Genomic DNA, 23,144 nt, shown 5'->3' on the forward strand with positions numbered 1-23,144 from the left:
TGAAATGCTGCTGTTATTTTTCCAGAAATGTATACCCAGTTATTTAAAGGCTGGTCAGCTCAGTTAATCCATTTTATAATTAACTCCAAGAGTGAAATAGACAAATTTGAAAAATCATAAGATTAACACTGTAAAGCAACAATTGTTTACGAGAGTTGATTTTAATAAATATGAATTTCGTTTACTCACTTCATTGAAGTGAACATCTTGCATCCCAACATCCTCCATCATTGAAGCCTCTTCATCTATATTTGGTGTGATTATTCTGAAAGTGGTACAGCCTTGCTTAAACATTCCTATTATTGAAAAAGAAAAATATACACATTAAATTCATTGCTATCCAAATATTTTTGTCCTTTCATTAGGATTACATTAAGTCACGGTGCACCAGTTTTGACGGGACAGAAAATCCATGCTAATGTATCTGAATGCACCTACTACCAAAATGACAAAATAAAATTTGCAATGTGCTCAATGAATTATTTAAACCAACACATATCTTTAATATTTACTTTGGACATTGGAAGTAGTAAAAATTTCAGCAATATTTCTATTCTCTTTCCTCCAAAAAACCAAGGTGGTCAGGACCAATGTATTAATGGATAATATTCATTTATGACTGAAGATGGAAAAGGATTTATTGTTCTCTTGTAGCACTTAGTTTCCTAGATTACAGAGAAATATTCTGTGCTAAAACAAAGTGAAAAACGTCATTAAACTTTATGCAGTCAGAAATTACACAAACATAAGGTTTTGAAAAAAATTGTTTCAAGAGGTAAGTTGGTAGCATTGTGTACTTCTGCTGCAAAAAGCTAATGAGCACCATAAATCGCTTTTATGGACACTCAGCCAGCCAGTAGCTATAAAATACCTCGTAGTAGCTCTTCTCTAATTGCTCTACCTGTAAAAGGTTAAAAAATCTCACTGCTATGCAAAGGTAAAAGGAAGTGAGTGGGCACCTGGCCAAAAGAGCCAATGGGAAGGCTAGAACTTTTAAAAATTGAAACAAGACTCTTCTTTTGTTGATCTGTTGTTGTTTTTGGGGAGAGGAAGATAGGGAGCAGTTATGCTGTGAGAGACTTGGGACAGGTATGAAAAACCATCAGTATCATACCTAGAAACTACTCATCTAAAACCCCAGATATGTAAGTAGATCAGGAAATGTCTAGGAAGACACGATTAGGTTTATCCCTTTTATTTCTTTATGGCTTGTGGGTTCCTCTGTGCTAACCCCAGGCACTTTTGTTTGGCTTGTAACCTTTAAGCTGGACCGAAAGAGAGCTATTCTTGATGCTTAATCCTTGTAAGTTTGTTTTTTTTTTTTTTTTAAATCTAGCAAAAGCCTAAGTTCCCAAATGTATTTTCTTCTTTTTTTTATTAATAAAATTTACCTTTTTTAAGAACAGAACTGGATTTTTGTGTCTTAAGAGGTTTGTGCACATGTTGTTTAATTAGCTGGTGGCAACAGCTGATTTCCCTTTCCCCCCTCACCCCCCTTCTTTCTCAGCTCTTCCTCAGAGGATGTATGAGAAAGGGCTTGAGGGTACCCTACAGGAAGGAATTCCCAAGTGCATCTTTCTGGATTCTCAAAGGGGTTTTGCACTTGGGTGGTGGCAACATTTACCAATCCAAGGTCAGAGAAAAGCTGTAACCTTGGGAATTCAATACAAGCCTGGAGTGGCCAGTATTAATTTTTAGAGTCCTTGCAGGCCCCCAGCTTCTGCACTCAAAGTGTCAGAGTGGGGAATCAGCCTTGACAAGCTCTGATCAAGATGTCATTCAGGAAGGGATAGAAGTGGATACCGTGCAATCTGAGTCTCGCTATGATTACCTCCAGCATCATTATAAAGACTCTGAAGACCAAGCACAGGCCAAATGGGAGCATCTGATGCTTCCTGCTGTAAGCAAATCTTAGAAATCTGCGGTAGCACAGTTTGAGAGGAATACGGAGGTATTCACCAGATCCACTGAAATAAGAAAATCCCCGTGGAACAAGGATGACACTACAGAGGCCAGGGACTATCAATCCAACACTTCAATTTTTTTATCCATTTGTTGAGCCTTTTGAGGCTAAGAATGGCTTAAATTCGCCTCATGCACTTCAGAACAATGAAGATGACGGAGAAGAACCTTGAGAATTTTTCTTCTGAGGAATACCCTCTAATAGTCTCATATCTAAAAGATGAGATATCTTGTTCTGGATCAGATTGCACTTTGCAGGGTTGTTAGAGATAGGGAGCTGGATGAAGAACAGATAGGGTAGAGCCTGTCACTTGAGGGAGTATCTCTGATTCACCTTGTCCTTGATCCACTTGCCTGTGGTTGATGTAACCCATTCCTCCAGGAAACAGGAAATTCTGCCCCCTGTTTTTTCAAAGGAATGTTACAAATGTATCAGGACACCACTGGCTGGGAACTTTGGAGTCTTTCCAGTTATAAATGGTCTTTCCCTTTAGATGGAAAGCAGGAAAAAACTTGAGTGAGCAAAAACTTTTTTCCTCCAGACAGCTGCTGGTACACAATCTCTAGACTAGTCTTTGAGCACTTCTAAAATTAAGTGGCTCACATAATAAATCTTCAAGGAAGTGTCCCAAAAAACCTAAGGGAGATATACTTGCATTTATTTTGGCCTCTTTTTTGTTTGGTGAGTAAGAATGCTTACTGTTCTTTGCATGTTTAGAAAAGGACTAACTTCAGCAGATAGGCTGAATGGGAATGGGAGTTGAGGCAGTAGCCATGGAGACTTCTTTTCTGAAAGCTTTGCTTAGATAGTTTACTAGCTTAAAACCCAATTTCTGCCCTTAAATACAGAGATGCAACTTTGACTTCCTTGGGAGGCATATACATGTACCTAACAGCAGATTTTTCCCCCTTAGTGAGCAATAACCCACCCAACCTGTCTCTCAGACAAATCAATGTTTTTTGTTAATCTCAAACTATAACGGATATAAAAAAATTATTGAAGTAATCATGGAGGAGTTTAAATTCATACCTTTGCGTGTCAGATATTCTGCCACCAGCGCCGCTACATGGACATAGCACATTGCTGCCTAAAGCATAATAGAAATAGTAAAAATGTTACAAATGGTAATTATAATGGAACTTCTAACACAAATAACTTACATATACAGAAAACATACACATTTTTAAAAGCTCAAGCAGGCCCAAGTTTTAAAAGCAAGGCAGAAGATACAAGTCCTAATCCTGCAATTATTAACACGCACAACTCCTATCTACGTGAACAGAAATCCGAATTTGCCATAACTAAGACTGGATACCTAGTCTTGGATTTAAATACATTTAATAGAAGAAGCGAGTCTCATGTCAACAAGAACTTAATTTAACAATCAAGAAGCGGAACAGGAATGAGAAATTTCTTTTCTGCTAATAGAATCTCCCAGAATTATAAGATGTATGGGATGTTCCCCTTTTCTCAACAGTTCTACAGGTGGTTTAATGTAACACAGCCTATGTACTGGTCACACCCCCTTCACTGGTTTGCCCCCAGATGATTCATTCCAAAGCTGTGTCAAAAAGCTTTCAGAATATGATTAGTATTAATAACTTCAATGCTAACCAGACTACTGTCCATATCTTATATCTGGCCTACAAACTGTAAATATAAAATAAATTTAATTACTTGGGTAATAAGCCATACAGAGAGATTAGGACTGTGGGATATGCTGCTAGCAGAAAGGAAGTTATCGGATACGAAACTTCCCATTCTGCAGCCCAGCATCTCCCACACTTCTGAGATGGATGGAAAGAAAGGAGCAGTAAAAATAGAGAGAGATAAAGAAAGACTGAGATAGGAAAAGACTCTCCATGAAATTAAATATCAAAATGACAAGGTATTTCTTTCTGAATCACCTCATGAAGCACTTTACAGCCAAAGGAGGTCTCTATAAAAGACTATAGACTTTCTGTTCTTTGTAGTGTCTATAAAGGTAGGGGATGACCAAATGGCTGCCCTACGGATTTCTCCAGTGGAAGCACAAGTTCCCTTTCTGTCCACAATCTTGCCATAGACCCATGGAGTGTGTCTTGATTCCATCAGGAGCAGGTTCACCTGAAGCCTTAGTTTCCCCAATACTAATTTCTCCTTACTGTTAGTCACACCTTCTTGTCAACTGTCTGTAATGGGCCACTCTCTTACCACTTCAAAAGTTATTTCTCCTCCCTTGGTATCCTGATGTTAATTGATTTAATCTCGTTAGACTGCCCTAACACTTGGTAAAGCAACCCGCATCCTTTCATGTATTTATACCTGATCCTGTATCTTTTACTTCACACATCTGATGAAGTGGATTCTAGTCCACGAAAGCTTATGCCCAAATAAATTTGTTAGTCTCCAAGGTGCCACAAGGACTCCTCGTTTTTATATGACTCTATGATGCTTAAATTGATCCACCCAGCCAAAAATAATTTGGATGTCCCAAGTCCTTGGTACTTTCGGTGAAAGGAGACAAACAAGGAGCCTGACCTTCTTGTTAAGTGTGCCAGATGTATATCTTTAGGCTTTGTCAAGGATCCTTCCCCACTCTGAACTCTAGAGTACAGATGTGGGGACCTGCATGAAAGACCCCCCTAAGCTTATTCTTATCAGCTTAGGTTAAAAACTTCCCCAAGGTACAAACTTTGCCTTGTCCTTGAACCGTACGCTGCCACCACCAAACGTGTTAAACAAAGAACAGGGAAAGAGCCCACTTGGAGACATCTTCCCCTCAAAATATCCCCCCAAGCCCTATACCCCCTTTCCTGGGGAAGGCTTGATAAAAATCCTCACCAATTTGCATAGGTGAACACAGACCCAAACCCTTGGAGCTTAAGCACAATGAAAAAGCAATCAGGTTCTTAAAAGAAGAATTTTAATTAAAGAAAAAGTAAAAGAATCACCTCTGTAAAATCAGGATGGTAAATACCTTACAGGGTAATAAGATTCAAAACATAGAGAATCCCTCTAGGCAAAACCTTAAGTTACAAAAAGACATAAAAACAGGAATATACATTTCATCCAGCACAGCTTATTTTACCAGCCATTAAACAAAAGGAAATCTAACACATTTCTAGCTAGATTACTTACTAACAGAAGTTGTAAGGTTGTATTCCTGGTCTGTTCCCGGCAAAAGCATCACACAGACAGATCAAACCCTTTATTCCCCCGCCTCCAGATTTGAAAGAATTTTGTCCCCTCATTGGCCATTTTGGGTCAGGTGCCAGCAGGGTTACCTTAGCTTCTTAACCCTTTACAGGTGAAAGGGTTTTGCCTCTGGCCAGGAGGGGTTTTATAGCACTGTATACAGAAAGGTGGTTATCCTTCCCTTTGTATGTATGACAGGCTGTATAACAAATTATGCCACAGCTTTTCTGTAGGATGCTGTGGCTTTGGACAGACCTGTGAGGCATTGAAAAAGAAGCTTACTGTTGGTAAGAGATTCTGGAGTCCTAAATACCACCCGTCATCTAATACACAATGCGGTTCCTGCATGAATAAAGCTGCAATCTCAGAGGCTTGTTTTGCAGACATGATAGTGCCCAGAAAGTAGGTTTTAATGGAAAGATGTGACTGATGTTAGGTATTCAAAGAGTTGGGCAGTCAGGGCTTTTAGCACAATGTGAGGTCCCATTTAGGAAAGAACAGTCTGAACTGTGGGTCTAGTCAGTCTGATTGCTCTTGAGAACTTGAGATTTGAAGATCATCTGCTGAAGAATTCAAGGACCCAGTTTTCAAGACACTACTTACGGCTGACACTTGCACACTACGAACTAGACTGAAGATCCTCGTCCACACCAGCCTGCAGAAAATCCAGAATAGCAGGAATTCTGAGGTCCTCAGGGTTAATGTTGTTTTGACGTTATCTGGAAGTGTGCCTCTGGGAGGAAGGCTCTGGCCCTGATGGAATTGAGCACCATACCAATAAACTCTGTCCTCTGAATGGGGATGAACGTTGACTTCTGCTCGTTTATATCAGCAGGCCCACTGCTGTGAAGGTAGCTTGGACCAGACTGATGCTAGCTCTCACCTGGGCCTTGGATTGGCACTTGACCAACCAGTTGTTGAGGTTAGGATAGAACTGCACCATTTGCCTTCCGCCAAATGCATTTCATGAATACCTGAGGGGCTGCCGAAAGGCAATGGGTCTGGTTCACAACAAACCTGAGAAATCTTCTGTGGCCCAAAATATGGAGATGTGAAAATAGGTGTCTTAAATTGAGGGTGGTGCACCAATCACCTGGATCCAAGAAGGGAATAATAGAGGCTAGGGAGACCATGCGGGACTTCAATTTCTTGAGATAAGTGTAAGGAAACGCAGGTCTAGGATGGGTCTGAGACCTCCTTTGGCCTTCGGGATTAGGAAATAATGGGAGTAGAACCCTTTTCCTCTCAAGCTCTGAGGTATCTCCTGCATGGCCCCTATCTGGAAGAGGGCTTGCACCTCCTGGGCTAAAACCTGTGAGAAGGGTCCCTGAAAAGGGATGGGGAAGGGAAGGATGGAAATAAACTGGAGAGTGTAATCTTCCTCCACCATAGTTAGCGTCCAGCCGTCCGAGGTGATGAGGGACCATACCAGGCTGAAGCCAGAGAGACAGTCTGAAAACAAACGTGGGGCAGGATCTGGTACAAGAACTGGTATAACTCCCTTGGGCACCTCATCAAAAGTTTTGTTTGGAGCCTCCCGAGTATCTGTGAGGGCCCGGTAGTGAGGCTGAAGCAGGTAGGGGCAGTTGTCTGCATTTATAACCCCTGTTTTGCTTCTTAAACAGCTCCTGATATGAGAAGCAAACTGGTTGTTGAGGCCTGAAGTGTTTTCTCAAAGATGCCGGAGCACAGAGACCCAGGGATTTGAGAATGGCTCTAGAATCCTTCAGGCCGCGAACCTTCGCATCTGTTTGTTCGGAGAAGAGAGAAGTGCCTTCAAACGGAAGATCCTGGATGGACTGTGGAACCTCTGTTGGTAGACCTGAGGACTGGAGCCAAGAGCATCTACGTATGACCACTGCAGAAGCCATGGATTTAGCAACCATATCTGCCGGGATGCCTGTACCGAACCTGTAGGGAGACCCTAGTCACAGACTTTCCTTCCTTCACCAGCGTGGAAAACTTCTGTCTTGACTTCTGGGGAAGAGAGCCCTTGAACTTCATCATTGATTCTCAAACATTAAAATCACATCTCCCCAGCAACATCTGCTGGTTGGAGATGCAGAGCTGTAGACCCTCTGCATAATAATCTTTTCTGCCAAAAAGGTCTACTCTCTTCGCATCCTTTGCTTTGGGGGTCGCTCCTTGCTGATACTGTCTGTCCCCCCTATTGGCCACCAAGAGCACCAGGGACCCTGGAGGGAGGAGGAAGTACTCATAGCCTTGAGTGGGAACAAAGTACTTCTTTTTGGTCCTTTTTGTCGTAGGAGGTAGGAAGGATGGGGCTTGCCACAGGGCTTTCATTTCCCATAATGGCCTCATTAAGAAGGTGGGCCACCTTTGAGGGGCCCACAGCAGTCAAGATATTGACCAGGTTGTGGGAGGATTTTTTGACTACCTCCACTTCCAGCCCCAAATTCAAAACCATTCTCTTCAACAGCTCCTGGTGAGTTGTGAAGTTGTCGTGAGGGGGGATACATGTGCCCCAGACACTGCCTCATCCAGGGAGGAGGAGGAAGAAGCCTGCACCAGCAGGGGGTCCTCTTCCTCTCCTTCTGCACCAACCAGGTCCCATAGATCTAGGTTTTGAGGCTCGGTACCAGAATCCAGGTCGGGCGCTGGCCATAGGGACAGGGGAGCTCTTCTTTCCGAGATTATGGAGTACAGTAGCTGGAAGAGAGCCCTGGCATCAGGGGAAACACCCAGAGGATCCAAAATGGCCACTGCATCTGCACAGACCAGTGCCCACTGTGCCAAGTACTTGGCAGTACCCCTGTGCCCAGATTCGCCAACTGATAGGGCTGCCCAGGTGGAAACGGGAAATGGTTCCTCGAGTGGGAACATGACTCCGCTTCTGAGTCCTATGACAAACTTTCCTCCGAAGATCATGGAGGAGTGGTACCCACTGGTGCTTGGGAATGGTGCTGAGGTGGGAAGACCTGCATCAAGGCAAGCAGGGACCTAGATGGCACTGAGGAGGCTGGTACCAAATGGGAGCCCAGGGCTGCATGCTCCCTTCTACTCCCAGGCGCTGATATTTGTACTGTCAGCAACAAAGCGGTACCAACAGCGCCAGCAGATTCTTGGCCACAACTGGGGTAGACAGCATGGTGATCCTGCTGGTGCTGCATTGCCCCTCCAGTGCCGAAGGATGGTCCGGGACTGGACTTAACGGAGCCTTCCTATGCAGTGGAGTCGACACTGCTGCCCATGGAGCAGTGGCAGAGGACTGGCCAGACTCAGGTCGCACTCCACTGTGCTCCCCATGTTTGATTCTCTTCACAGTTGGGGAACATCCCCTCTTGGCCACTTGCATCTTATGCTTTTTCTTCGGCACTGGTGAAAAAGAATGGTGCTGAGACACTCTCACGGCAGGAGGTGCACTCCACACTGAAGTAGAGGTACTGGGTGCTGAGTTGGACTGGCTTGGCTCCGATGAGGGATGGACTGCTGCCTCCATCAGGAGGGACTTCAGCCTGGCCTCTCTTTCCTTCTTTGTATGGGGCCTGAAGTCCTGACAGATCTGGCAGGGGTTCCTGATATGAGTTCTCTCCCAGGCACTTCCGAACTCCAGTTGTCTGGTCGCTCACAGGCCTGGGTTTGCTGCAGGAGGCACAGGGCTTGAAATCTGGGGACCAAGGCATGCCCCAGCACTGGGGGCAGATGAAACTCTGCCAATAGGGTGAGAAAATGTCAACTAACTATATACAACTAAACTACAACAGTCCAAACTGAGAAAATAAAGAACTGGGATAGAGAAACAAAGGAAAAGGACTACAGTAAGACCACTGAATAAGGTTTGCCAAAGCAGGAGCCGCTGTTCCAGTGACTGTCATGAGCGGTAAGAAGGAAGTGAGAGGGTGTGGAGCTGGCCAGGCCCCTTATACCAGCACATGAGCACAAGGCACCAGGTGGCACTGGAGCCAGCCTGATGGATACCACAGAGGGAAAAAATCTCTGACGACTGGGCATACAGTGCACGCACACCTAACATGGAATAGACATGAGCGAGCATTCAAAGATCATTTTGTGTCACTGAGAACAAACATCCAGAAAGAGCTGAGACACATTCTACCTGCTGATTAGATATCTTCATTTACATTGATCAAAGCATATCTAATTGTTTTTTCCTAACATACTAGAAATACATATTTTCACAACAGAATGGTAGTATCACATAGCATTTTGTTGTGAAAAAAATCAATGACATTTATTTTAAATACATAAATTTTCTGCAAACACTCAAAATTAGAATTATTCAAGCTGGCAGTGCAAATTAGTGCAACTAATTTGGAAACAAAAACTTAAATAGCAGCTGTTGGAAGGCTTCAATTACATTAAGGCTGTAAGCTACTGATAAGTGAGGGGAATTTCTAACTAGAGGGCATGCCTCCTGTAGCTCATGCAGAACATCCCTGCCTTAATATTACATCATGCTATGACAGTTTTACATATGTATTACATAGACAGTCAGAGACCATGGTAACTTATTAATTTTTATGGGCAGCATGGAAAGCTATGAGAACTATTAACACAACCGTTATCTAGCATGGGAAATGCTGAGGGAAAAACAAGCACATTGATTAAGCAGCTAAAATATTTTGCTTTTCATCTGCTACCTCTGAAAGATCCCCATTTTTAACATGAATTCTTGCCATGCTGTCTAGCCACGTCTTCCTGAGTTCAGGTGTGCTGGCATAAGACTTTGCCAAACTGTACTGGAGATCCACAAGCATTTCTGGATCATTCTCATGCTCCTTCATTTGAGCTGTAGCCATTAAGACTGTACGAATCCGCTTTGTCAAATCCTTTACGTCAGAAGAGAATCTAGTATGCTAAAATAAATTTTAAAAAAGTTTAAGAATTGTGTATTTTTTATTCCTTTCATAATCCAAGCGATAGAATATTAGACTTTAAGGAACTATTTTCAAACAAACTCTCTGGAAGCCTTTATGCAGTATGAAAAAGTCAGTACTAACCTTAATAAGTCTGTCATTGTTGGCACAGTTGTTAATTATGGAAAGAGATTGCTGAAATCTAGTTCCTCCAATTCCAACAACATCAGCGATCAGCTGACTTACTGAAATAACCACCTTGACAAGAAAAAAAAATCTAGTAAATGTATGTTTACATCCTGCAAGTATTCCTAAAAGATTTTTAGTTCAGAAGGTAGGTATGTGTTCTTTTTAATTGACAATTTTTTCTAATATGATAACTTAACAGTAAAATGTCAAAAGCTTACAATTAATGACAAATAGACAATTTGAACTTACTGCAAACGTGTCTTCTCATAAAGGAAAGCTACTTACTGTATCGTAACTGCAGTTCTTTGAGATATGTGGTCCCTATCTGTATTCTACTCTGGGTATGCATGTGTTCCATGAGCCAGGAGTTGGAGAATTCTTGCAAGCAGTTTTTGCTGGATGGCACCTAACTCCCTGGTCTCCAAACTGAGGGTATAAGGGGCAGGGTGGATCAACTGCCTTTCCAGTTCCTTCTCTATTTTGAATCCAGATGTGATCCAAAGCAGAGGGGAAGGAGGGTGGCTAGTGGGATACAGATAGAGACCACACGTTTCAAAGAACTCGTTACAATAAGGTAAGCAACTTTTCTTTCTTCTTCAAGTGTTGGTCCTGTGTGTATTCTACTGTTGCTGACTGACAAGCCGTACTCAGAGGAAGAGAGTGCAAAGATGCAGGTGGTACACTGCTTGTAGAACCACTGTCCTAAAGAAAGTGTCAGAGGAGTCTTAGATCAAGGTGTAATATCTTGTCAATGTGTGGATGGAATTCCACGAAGCTGCCCTGCAAATCTCAAGGAGGGGCACTTCCTGAAGCAATGCTACGGAGTCTGTTTGTGCCCTCAGAGTGAGTCCTTGCCCATGTGAGGGAGGAAGTTGTTAACTGATAACAGAGTAGGATACAGAAAGAGATCCACATAGAGATTTTCTGAGAGGATACAGCTTGTCCTCAAACTCATTCTGCTATGGCAATTAACAGTCCAGGTGACTTTCTGATCAGTTTCATTCTAAGCAGATAAAATGCCAATGCTCGTCACATATTGAGGGAATAAAGTCTTCTCTCCTTGCTATAGGCATAGGGGTTCGGGAAGAACACAGGTTAGTGCACTGACTGGTTTACATGAATTTCTAAACAATCCTAGGAGTGAATTTTGGGTGTAGCCAGAGTGAGACTTTGTCCTCATGGAATACTGTGTTTGGTGGATTGGCCAACAGGGTCCCAAGTTCACCTATCTTTCTGGCCATAGTGATGTCAGTCAGGAAGGTGACCTTCACTGACATGTGAGATATGGAACATGTAGTCAGTGGTTCAAAGGGTGACTTAGGTGGTGCCTGGTGAGTGAACAAGAAGTCTGCTCCTTTAGTCGGAACAAAATATTGCTTTCCTGCCCTCTTGGGGATAGGGGCACAGGTAAGCAGAGTGTGCCATATAGCTTTTGTCCATTCTAGTATGCCTTCATTTACCTGGAGTGTAATCTGACTGGATCCTGTAGGCTGTAGGATATCCAGACCCTTATGTTGAAAATCCTGGACCTCCTTTAAGGAAATTTGGAGCGCTTCTGCTACTCTCGTAACAGGTCTTGAGATTGTCTATGACTGTTTGGGGGAAACAGTGAGGCTGGAGCAACCACTTCATTTGGTGAGGAGGATGATACCCCCGTCAGTATCAGTGGTACCAGCTGATCTCGTTAGTCTTTCTCCTCCTTCCATGGGCTCAAGGGAAAGTTCTGGTTGACTCCTTGGAGAAGAGGGGTGGTAAAATTCGCTGTTGGATTGCACAGATTCCAGGTACCATGGACCCCAATAAAGCCAGTATGAGGGGTCAAAAGTCCCTCTCTCTCTCAGCATTGGGTACACCAGTCACGAGGAGGAGTTCCTGTTAGTTTGGCCAAGGCTGGTTCAAGGAGGCTCTCAATCTTCTGTCTGGGCTGATCTCTTTAGGTGGAGGTGAAGCTGGTTCCCCCAGTACATCCAACTCTCCAGACAATGAAAAGGTTGGATCCGGCTCCATCAATGATGCTGTTGGGGAAACCATGACTAGTGGATGGGATAGGAGAGAGACTTCTTCCAGAGTCACTGATTCCACTGGTGGCAGAATCTCCCTGGTTAGGACTGATCCTGATAACAAGGGAGTCTGTGAGGATGAAAATATCTTCCGAAGTGGTATAACTCATTGGTCCCTTTGGAGGTTGTCTCGTGTCACTCTGTACCATCAGAGTAGGTGTACAGGGCAGTTCCTTATGGGGCTGTGATGGTACCGTCGATGAAGGAGTTTCTGACAGTACCAGTTTTTGACAGTACCAGTGGTTCCCGGTCTTTCAGGTCCCAGTGTTTTGTTTGAGTGGCTACCCACAGTCAGTGTCAAAGTTGATACGGAGGCTGATACTGAATGAATCTTTCTTGTATGTGTCTTTTGATCATGCCCAGGAGGCTTAGGAGGGGGCCTAAATCCTTGTGGCTTGGGTCTGAAGGCTCACCAACTTGGGCGGGGCTGGGGAGGAATCTTTCCTCTTAAAAAGTATAGGAAGGGATCTGCTTTTATGTTTGTAAGAGTGCCCTTTACTCTCATGAGAGGTCCCAATGAATGACCTTTCCCTTGCTTCTGTCTGCTCTGGAGTCTGACACAGTGCTAGTGGGTGTGCTCCTTGATGACCCTGGCTGATACAGAAAAGGGTCTCCCACGTTTGCGTCTGACTGAGGCCTCATTGTGCACTCTGTAAGGTGCTTCCAAAGCCAAAATTCTTGCATCTGCCGTGTTCAGCTGGGGAAAGAGTGGCAGAAAGAGTCTGCACTTAGTGGAAACATGAGTTTCTCTGAAGCAGTGGTTGTTCCAGACTGAAAAGAAGCAGGGGAAAGAGAGAGTTTTTGAAGCCTGGTATCCTGGTCATAATCTAAGTCCTATGCTGGGAGACCAGGAGTTTAGCTAGGGTAGGGATTTTAAGACTACCTAACGGGGGAACTCTAAAAAATAACAATGAAAACTAAGAACAATATGTAATTTTGAATAATTACAGGAAGCAGAGAAAAGATCAGTTTTGGGCACTGGCGGATTCCAACTCAGGCCATGTGGCAGTAAGAAGAAACTGGAGAGGGCGTTGGTGCAGAGCATATGAGTAAGGGGGCAGATGTGGAGCAGCAGACGCTGCTTGTAAGAATTCTCTGGACTCAGGTACATGGAGCGCATGTGTCCCCACAGTAGAATACATATAGTGACCAGCATTCAAAGACCAACAGTAGAATCCTCTGGTCTGGAAACAGACCCACATAGGTCACAGAAGCAGCAGAAACTCTCAGTGCCTTGGTCCCAACCTACATAAGCCCCAGAACTGTATCACAGTCCCCATCTGCTGCTTCTCTGCCACCCCACACAGATTCTGCAAGCAGCTCTGCTTTGCTGATACCTTTGGGTGTTGGTGGCAGCCCTCCTTCCTTCCATCTTATAACCCAACAGTCAGCCTCGAGACAGAGGATTCTACTGTATATAAGTGTGATGTTGTCTGATTAAAATATGACCATGTAGATCATTGTTGCTACCCATATTATATAATTGCAACAAATCTTGTACAAAGTGTGCCAAGTAAGGTGTCTATGGAAATGTTTTGACTTGCTGAATATGATTATGCTATTTGTATGCACGTATCATTTTTGTATCTAAAGTTATGAATATTAACTATATACCTGTATTTCAAATGTTTGCTCATGTGGTAACATCCACAAGGTAGTTAGCCTGCATACCTTGAAGAAACTATTCAAGTTAAATGGCTCATCGAGAAACACTTAACTCACAATGGACCATAGGAGACGCCTATCTACACTGAATGGACTTTCCTGTGATGGCCTCTACTATGATCAAGCAAAATCATGCATGGACATGTGACTTGCCCATGTGATTCAAAACTCCATCTTGTTACCTGTAATGTTCCACAGAGAGAACAATGGGAAGAAGCTTTAAAAGGCCCTGGAAACATTTCCCTTTTGCCTCTTTCCTGCTCGAACCTCTGGACTATGGACTTACACTAATGGGAGCATTCTAACCAAGGGACTGATGACCTTTCAATGATTTGGAAGCAACCAGAGACTAGACTTAAGCCTGCAGTTTATTCCACCACTGCTACAAACCTGAACCAAGAACTTTGCAATTATTGTATGTATTTGATTCCTTTAGCCAATTTTAACTCTCACCTTTCTTTCTTTCTTTCTTTCTTTCTCTCTTTTTATAAATAAACCTTTAGATTTTAGATACTAAAGGATTGGCAACAGCGTGATTATTGGGTAAGATTTGAGTTATATATTGACCTAGGTATGTGGTTGGTCCTTTGGGATCAGAAGAACCCTTTCGTTTGATTAAATTGGTTTTAAATAACCACTCATTTTTAAGTCTAGTGTCTGGGTGCTGAATCCAGGACTGGAATGCCTAAAGAGACTGCTTTTCTGACTTCTTGTTAGCCAGCGTGGTAAAACAGAAGTTTACTTTTTTTGATGATTTGGTATATCTTTTTTCCCCAGTTTTGGGGTGTGTCTCCTCTATTTCTCAGCAGTTTGTCCTGAATTTGGTATTCTCAGTTGTGATCCACAGAGGCACGGTTACAACAGTTTGTTGTAAACCCTTTGCAGAGTTTAGTTAACCCAGCAATTCACATACCAGGTATAAAACAAAACATTTGCTACCCAGAAATAAAGTATGACATGACATTTTCTAGCAACAACAATCAGACAGCCCAGTGTTTTACTGCTATTTTACTACAGTAAACAGATTTGCACTACTACCTTTACATCAAATTATTTGGTTGTAAGCTGGAACTTTTCTGCAAGATTTTTGCCTCACAAAGGTGATAGAAGAATTGTGTGACATGCATACATTATATTCACATGAGATGAACCTGTATGTTAATAACTGCAACAACCCCAGAACTTAGGTCACCCAAGCAGAGAAGCGGGTTCTTTTAATACTGTTTCAAAGCTCTTAGTTTGGAGGACTGATGGGGAAGAGAAGAGAAAAAGAAGGGGAGACCTAGGAAGATGACAGGTTGATTATGCTTTGGGCCTGTCAGCCTTCAGATATAAATTAATCAGACTAAATTTAACATTGTGACACTGCAGCCTATATTCTTCATAGCTGTATGATTATAATGTAATTATGATACATTTTGAACAAGATGGGTCATGTGAGGTGAGGTCACTGGAAAAGTTATGATTTGCTAAATATGATTATCCTATTTGTGTGCATGTATCATTTTTGTAACTGAAGTTATAAATATTGACTATGTATCTGTATTCCAAATGTGCTTACTCCGAGTAACATCCACAGCTAGCCTTTCAGGTACAACAATGAAGAAGCTAGACAGGGCAGAAGGCCCATCAGCAAAGACAACGGACTACCAAAGGGCTCAGCCTTCCTGTAAACGTCCCAGTTGGCCTGTAAGTAATGGCTGCTATGACTCAGCAAGGGCACCTGACCAGACCACATGATACTGAACTCCACTTTGGGTACCTGTATTTTTCCACAAACTGGGCTGGGAACTGAATTTGGAACAAAGGGTTCCAGCCATGTGGTAAAGCTATATAAGGTGGAGTGTGACACCATCTGGGGGCCTCATTCCCCACATAAGAGAACTCCCGGAAACACCTGAAGAACAAAGACTGAACTGGGGAAAGTGTGCTCCCAGGCTAAAGGGATTTCTAGCCAGTGTATGGAAACCTGGTGGACTGCTTGTATCACCAGCAAGGGTGAGAAATTGCTAATTCGTATCCAATCTATCTAGTATTTTAGGCTAAGTTTGAGGTTTTGTTTATTTGCTAGGTAATCTGCTTTGATCTGTTTGTATCACTTAAAATCTATCTTTTTGCAGTTAATAAACTTGTTTTTTGCTTTACCTAAACCAGTATGCCTTTGAGTAAAGTGTCTGGAGAAAAAAAATCTCAGCTTGGTTAACACAAACTTTTTGCATATTCCTCTCCACATCGAGGGAGGGGCAAACTAAGTAATAAATCCATACTGGTCGGAGTTTTGACTAGGGCAAGATGGTATAGCTCTGGGGACTTAGTCTGGGGAGCTGGGGATTATCTTGGCTGTAGCCTCTCTATTTTTGGTTCATGCAGTGGCTGTAACTGCAGCTGTGTGTGTCCCTGCCTGTGTGAATGCTGGTGGCAGTGTAGGACTGGGAGTAGTCTACAACTAGCTTGTCACAGCAGCACAGTGTGAGAGGGAGCCCAGGTTGGTGAATCAAAGGGCTCGGTGGTACACCAGTTCCAGGTAGCACCTCAGGGTGACAACCCGTCACAAATATGATCTTTTAAAGCTGTTTTAGCAATTAGAAAAAAAACATATAGAGCTGCTTTACCACTAATATCTCTTCTTGCCTGGCCTACTTAACTCCTTCTCCTCCCCCCAACCCCCATAATGGTATAAACAACTCAATATTAGTTCAAAAACAGTTCACCATATTAATTAGTAATGCACATAATTTATATTTCATAGTTTTTCAACTGCCCTCCCAGACAGATATAGTCAATTGTGGGTCAGTTTTAAAAATATACGATACAACCCAAAGATTTTACACATGAAAAGAGAATACAGCTTATTATACAACGATTTTTAAGCTTAGAAGAGCAATAGATCTTAAAGCCATGAAAGCCAATGATAAGTAAATAATTATACTAACTTGCAGATGTGTCCTTACAAAAGACTTCTTCCCCGTGTAATCAAAGTTATTTCTCATTAAGAAATACAGCAGTTGTGAAGCTTCAGTACGAATTGAGCTCAGTTTGGAATTACAGCATTTCAAAATTTCATAACACAATGCAGCACACATGTCAGCTCTACCTTCATAAAATGCAGAAGGAAACTGAGGAAAGAATGAATCGGAGAAAAATCATGTCAAGGCTAACATCAGTAAATTAAACAAATGTTAAGAGAAAACAATTCCAACATCCCGAGGACGGTGCAGCCATCAAACAATAAATTATAGATTCATAAAGAAAAAAATAATGCTAGTCACACTTCATGACTTTCTGATAGAAGTCAGTGGATAAAAGGAATGCAGAAAAAATAATATATGGATTTTTAGTCAAGTATGATATAGTGTCATAAAATGGTACTTGAAAAAGTATTTCAAATTGATTGGATATTAACAGTTACATAAAATAAAAGTAGCAACCAGAGCCATAACAAAAGATAAACAGTAAAACAAATGTACTGCATTCGTTCTAGGGCAAAACGGTGCGTAAGATCAGTTGTGGAATCATGATCTGCAATGCTACAGTTTTTTTTCTTTTAAATCCAATTTCAATTTGAGAAATAAGATATTATATTACTTGTATAACTGGATACAAATCACTGTGGTAACTATAAAAAAAGACAAATAATTGAAGATTAACATTTTTATTTTAGAAAGACTTACCTTAAAAATTAGTGCCCTTAAAGCAGTGAAGACAGTTTTCAGTGCTGTTTCAGACTGGTTTTTTCGAAGGAAGCAGAGGTACACATCAAAAACCTTTTTCATCAGTGGATTATGTCCATGATCTGTCAGTAGCTGGTTCTTAAAATTGATATTGACAATTTAGTGTTTTCTTTAAATATTTATGCTCTATCAAGAATGCATATAAATTGTGCAAAAAAAAAAATCTTAGCTTCAGCTACGTCTCAAGGATGCTATTCAGAAAACTTTCACATATAGTACTACTGAAGCATATTAAAAACTACAAGCAAATCTAAACAGTTAATATTCCAATACCTTTAGTAATCTTAATCTGTAGCCAAAGTGATGGACCCATGACAGAATTATAACATGATAGTACGCATATGTTACTGGGGTCTTAAATACTTAATTAGTAACTCAGATATGAAGAGGGTGGGCGCAAAAACATGACAGAAACCAACCAACCAAAACTAATAAGGCCTTTAGTGCAGTGTTTCTTTATCAGTCCCATAAAACCCTTAAAGGACAGCTATGTCAAAAGGCGAACTAGACAGTGGGCTTTCTGCAATGGGTTTGGAGAGGGAAAAGGTGGGGGAGGAAGAAAAGGACCCTATGGAGTACCCTGCTTACTCTTGCCCTCAGAGGGTGTAAAAATAAACTAAGAACATGCATCATTTAAACGGATCTGGTTATTAGCAATTTTCTATTTTTGAGTTTAAAACATTTAAGGTCCAGTTCTATAGTCCATCAGGCAAAACTCATGCTGACTTCAGTGGAAGTTACTAGAGACAAATTGCAGGATTGAGTGACAATTGGTTGAGTTCAAAGCATACTGTTAATACTAGCAAATAAGACTTTATTAAACAGTAAAGGTTATTAGCTATTGTATGGCATGATTATGAATTACCTGCCTTGTGCAGTTTTAATACAGATGATGTGAGTAGTATAGCTCAATATAAGAACTCTTTTTTTAGTAATTTTCTAGAGAATAATTATTTAAAATGCCAAAAATCAAATAATCTATCAAAACTGTGTTAAGGACAAACCTTAAACGTCATTGTGAACAAAGATAAAGTATCCAGAGTGGTAAGGGAAACTTCAGTGGCAATGTTTGCTTCAAGTAAGGACTGGTGAAGAACATCTGCTTCTGAATGGCCATAGCCTGTAGAAATTTCAAATGAAGTGCTGCTTTATATTTATGATACATAATTAAACAAAAATTATTTTAAAACTAATGCTGCTAAATCATGTAGCCAAAAATTATAAAAGATTTTCTGCATTAGAGGAAGTTTAAGAAGAATAAGGACTTTGAAAGATGTTTACATTAAACAGTTGAGTAATATTTTATACATACATAGTTTTTTTCACACTTTTCCAACCATGAGACAATTATATATGTGTACAATATTTGGTATTCAAATAATTTAATTAAGATAACAACACAGTGAAGTGTAAAGGTAAAGTCTTAAAATAGCAGCATTAAACATATTTAAAATAATGGATTTAAATAATTGGTAATACTATGTTAATATATTCAAAAACAAAAAGTACATGGATAGATGGAATTAAGGTGGAGAACAAATATCAGTAATTTAGGGTAAAACTAAAAATACTGCAATTATCCCAAACCCAAGAATTATAAACCCTGAAAATTCAGAGTTAAGGTTAAATGTAAAAGAAATACAAACACGTTGAAACATCAAAATGCAGAACAGGGCATCCAATAACCCCTACTGTGCCCTGTTGTGACACCATGCAATAACCATATTTTTATGATTCCGGATATGATTTTGTCACAATAAAATTATGAATAACTGTGGGAAAAAAATAATTTCACGCTATAGTCAGGGTAACCTTGTGGCCCTGCTGCTACACAATAACAATTTGTTAGTTCACTTTGTTCTAGTCCTCTTTGAAATAGGACTAAATTAACACAAACTGTTAATGTGTGGCATCTGGGTCCTTGTAAACAGCAAAATTTCAGGGTTACTGTGACATAATCTTATCCTTATGATAAACACAATTTAATGCTTGTGTCTCAGATTAACTGATTTTTAAAAGGCACATTAGATTCCAACCTCACCCACTGGTGTCACTGTAGGGAAGGATTTATGGTTGTTTGGGTCTCCTACCTGTTTTAACTTTCAGGGTCAGATTCACATGCATGTTCTGGCTGCGTTTAGCCAATATGAAGCAGCCAGAGCATACTGACCTGTTAAACTAGATTTACAGATGCTTTGCATCATGAAAGCAGCAGAAAGCAGAGTATACACTTGTTTGTCCTTCCCACCTTCCCTCAAAATTTATTTGGATTCAGAGAAAGTGCTGTAATTTTAAGAAAGATATATTACATTCTGCAGACATAAAGAAGTTGAATTTCAATTTTATGTGCAAACTCAACTGAACCTCAACTATGGGGGCTACATAGTAACCAGATTTTAAAATATGTCAAAGCTAAACTGGCTGTTGACAGTTACACTGGTTTTTCCATATTGCAATATACCTACGTAAAATCTGATTAAATCCAATGAGGGTAATAATGAGTAACACTGCTGTGACAGGTCAGGGTTTCATTCTGCCCACACATTGTTAGATTGTGAACCACAGAGGTGGTTCACTACTCTGGGTCGGCAACTCCTATCAGGTCTGACAAATTCACTACCCCAACACAGTTGCTGTCACAGTGTTTATGTATAAAGAATGTTGTGTGAGGTATCAAATGAAAGCTGGTGACACACTGGTCAACATCATTTTGAAATGCATGCATTAATGATATATGAGGAATTATGGACATTGATTGGTTAAAGACTTTTAAGCATAGTATCAAACACAAGGAGAAACAGGTTTTCTTCTAGACAGGAGGGAAGGTAATTATCTCATCACCTCTAATGTAAATCAAGCATTGTAAAAGCCAAAATACAATGGGAGTTGCATTTGCATGTAAGTGAACAGGAAAAGCCAGGTTGACTGAGGGATGTGAAATCAGTATGGGAGGACACCAGAGACTAAAACCACAGGGGGTAATCTTGTCTCAGGGCTCAAAACCATGAGTTTTGGGAAAATATAAAGAGAAGCAAAAAGACAATTTATTATCATTTCACTGAGGAACACGGGGGGAGGGGGGGGAGTGATTCGTGACTGTTATTGATCCTGGTTTTGACTGAAAACCAGTAAGGTGGGTGAAGTCTCATCTTTTATTGGATCAACATCTGTTGGAGAGAGAGACAAGGACCTGAAGAAGAGCACTGCGTAAGCTCAAAAACGCCATTCTCACCAACAGAAGATGGTCCAATAAAAGATATTACCTCACCCACCTTGTCTCTGTAATATCCTGGGATCAACACATGCACAAAAACAATGCATGCTATTTTTATAGTAAAACAATGTAATATCATACAATTTTTTCTTCAGTCTTAGGAGGAATACATCATAACGGACCTCCCTCCAGTGGGTCTCATAAGGTTTAAAAGAGAGCTCTTTTTTTGTTTCTCCTTATCAGTAACGTGGAAGGGAAATTCCATTAGGTTCTGATCCAACATGGCACTTAAGCACATGCTTGTAGTTAAATATGTTTCTACATACTTTGCTGAATTGTGGCCATACTCCTAAAAATCCTGGGTACTAATCCTACTAACAAAACATAGTGGGGGTTCATTGTACGTGCACCGCCTAAATTTATAGAGAGTATTTTCATAATATCCCTTTAAATTTAGGCGTTTGCAAGGAATATCCTTGGCATGGGTTTTTTTTGTTTTAAAGAAAAATTGATAAACTCTATAATCTGGAATTACTGGCTACATACACTGGAGTGTCTTTCCCACACATCTTCAGTCTTGTAATTTAGTCCATGCATATCTCATTCACTGCAAACAGGACAAAACTGTACATTCATTATGCAGCTGAGCTCGCCACACATGCACAGACTCAGTGCTCCACTCTTTTTTTTTTTTAAATGTAAGATATTCAAAATGGATTAGTTTTAAATATTTCAGTTCTAAAATGAAATAGTTTCTCTTTGGAGAGAGATAATAGATTCCTCTTTATGTTGTCACTTCCTCTGAAACACAAATATATAAAAACCTGTTACTTACCTTACAGTAACTGGTGCTCTTTGTGATGTGTTGTCTGTATCCCCAGCATTGTAATCTTTTGACCAGCAGTGCCCACTGGCTCATGCCTGTGCCCTACCTGCCTTTGTCTCTCCAATTGTGAGGGCATAAAAGAGGCAGAGTGGGGCCAACTACCTCAATTCCTTTGTAATTGGTATCTGTGTCATTATGGACTCCAATTTGGGACTTCCACAGTTGGGAAGGAGGGCAGGTCGTGGAATACATTTAGAGAACACATCTTCAACAGCACCCCAGTTACTATATGATAAGTAATCATTTTTATTTCTTCTAACGATTGTCTATATACATTCTACTCTTGGTGACTCCCAGTTACCTCATGCCAGGAGGTGGATATTGGAGTCTTAGTGAAACAGTGATTGAAAAAAATGCTTTACCAAAGCAAGCACCTGCTCTAGAAGCCTCCACTATAGCACAGCATTTTGTGAAAATATTAATTGAACCCCAGATGGCAGTTCTACAAATTTCAGAAATAGGTCTATTTCTGTAAGAAGCCACAGATGTAGCCTGAGCTGTAGTAGAATGAGCTTTTATCTGAATGGGGAATCCAGTTTAGCTATTTGATAGCAATCTGATACATACTGTAATCCATTTGGATACTCTGTGGGAAAAAAAATGCTTTCCCCCCTTTTTTTTTTTTTTGGCATAAGCAATAAGCATTCTCAAGGAGACTCTAAATGATTTAGTTCTGTCTAAATAAAAAGACAATGGCTCTTCAAACACCTAAAGTGTATAGTTTTCTTGTAGAATTATTGGTATGGGGCCTGGGAAAGAAAACAGGTAAATGAATGGTTTGATTAATATGAAAATCAGAAACTACTTTCGGGAGAAATCTAGATGAGGTCTTCTAAGGGATCTCTATGAAATATGGTGGATCAGGCATTAAGACTTGAATTTCTCCCATCCTAGGAGCAGAAGTAATGGCAATAAACATAAACATGTGACTAATGCTTCACATGGAGGGCCCATCAGAGCTGCTAATACCACATTAAGGTCCCATGACAGAGACATCTCTGTCCTAATTGGAAGGAAAAACATGTACTTAACCCTTTAAAAATCTAGAAACTCTATGGTGTGAAAATACTGGGTGATTTTGGATTTCTGGATGATAGATGTAACTTCTTGGTGAACTTTTATAAAACTAATGGAAGTTCAATTGATTTTGGTGAAAGCATGTAATGCAAAAATGAAAGGATGTTAAAAAAGATGAGACATGGTGTTGCTGTATCCAAGAGGCAAATCTTTTTCATTTGGCATTATATGTAGATCTCGTAGAGTCCTTTCCACTATTAAAATATTTTGGACTTCCCTGAAGCAAGACTTTTCTTCATCAATTAAACAGCAAGCATCCAAACAAGGTGCAGAGATTCTAGTTCTGGGTAAAGTATGTTCCTTTTTACTTGAGTGATAAGATAAGTTAAAGGAGGCAATGATATTGG

General features: G+C 40.8%; 1 protein-coding gene across 8 annotated transcripts in view; it reads right to left on the minus strand.

The window, feature by feature from the left end:
* The window catches only part of DOCK9 (dedicator of cytokinesis 9), a 335,650-nt gene that overhangs the window by 39,699 nt on the left and 272,807 nt on the right, over nt 1-23,144 (minus strand). For 5 of the 8 annotated variants that reach the window (XM_077812928.1, XM_077812891.1, XM_077812874.1 and 2 more), the window contains 7 exons: nt 18,625-18,740; nt 17,561-17,698; nt 16,823-17,005; nt 10,120-10,233; nt 9,760-9,975; nt 2,993-3,050; nt 190-296 (listed from right to left, as the gene is read on the minus strand). In XM_077812928.1, coding sequence (XP_077669054.1) covers nt 190-296; nt 2,993-3,050; nt 9,760-9,975; nt 10,120-10,233; nt 16,823-17,005; nt 17,561-17,698; nt 18,625-18,740 — 932 coding nt within the window. Of the gene's footprint in view, nt 1-189; nt 297-2,992; nt 3,051-9,759; nt 9,976-10,119; nt 10,234-16,822; nt 17,006-17,560; nt 17,699-18,624; nt 18,741-23,144 lie in introns of those variants that run through there. The other 3 variants (XM_077812917.1, XM_077812907.1, XM_077812900.1) reach the window with 2 other exon arrangements.

Source organism: Eretmochelys imbricata, chromosome 1, assembly GCF_965152235.1.
Source record: "Eretmochelys imbricata isolate rEreImb1 chromosome 1, rEreImb1.hap1, whole genome shotgun sequence".
Lineage (NCBI taxonomy): Eukaryota > Metazoa > Chordata > Testudines > Cheloniidae > Eretmochelys > Eretmochelys imbricata.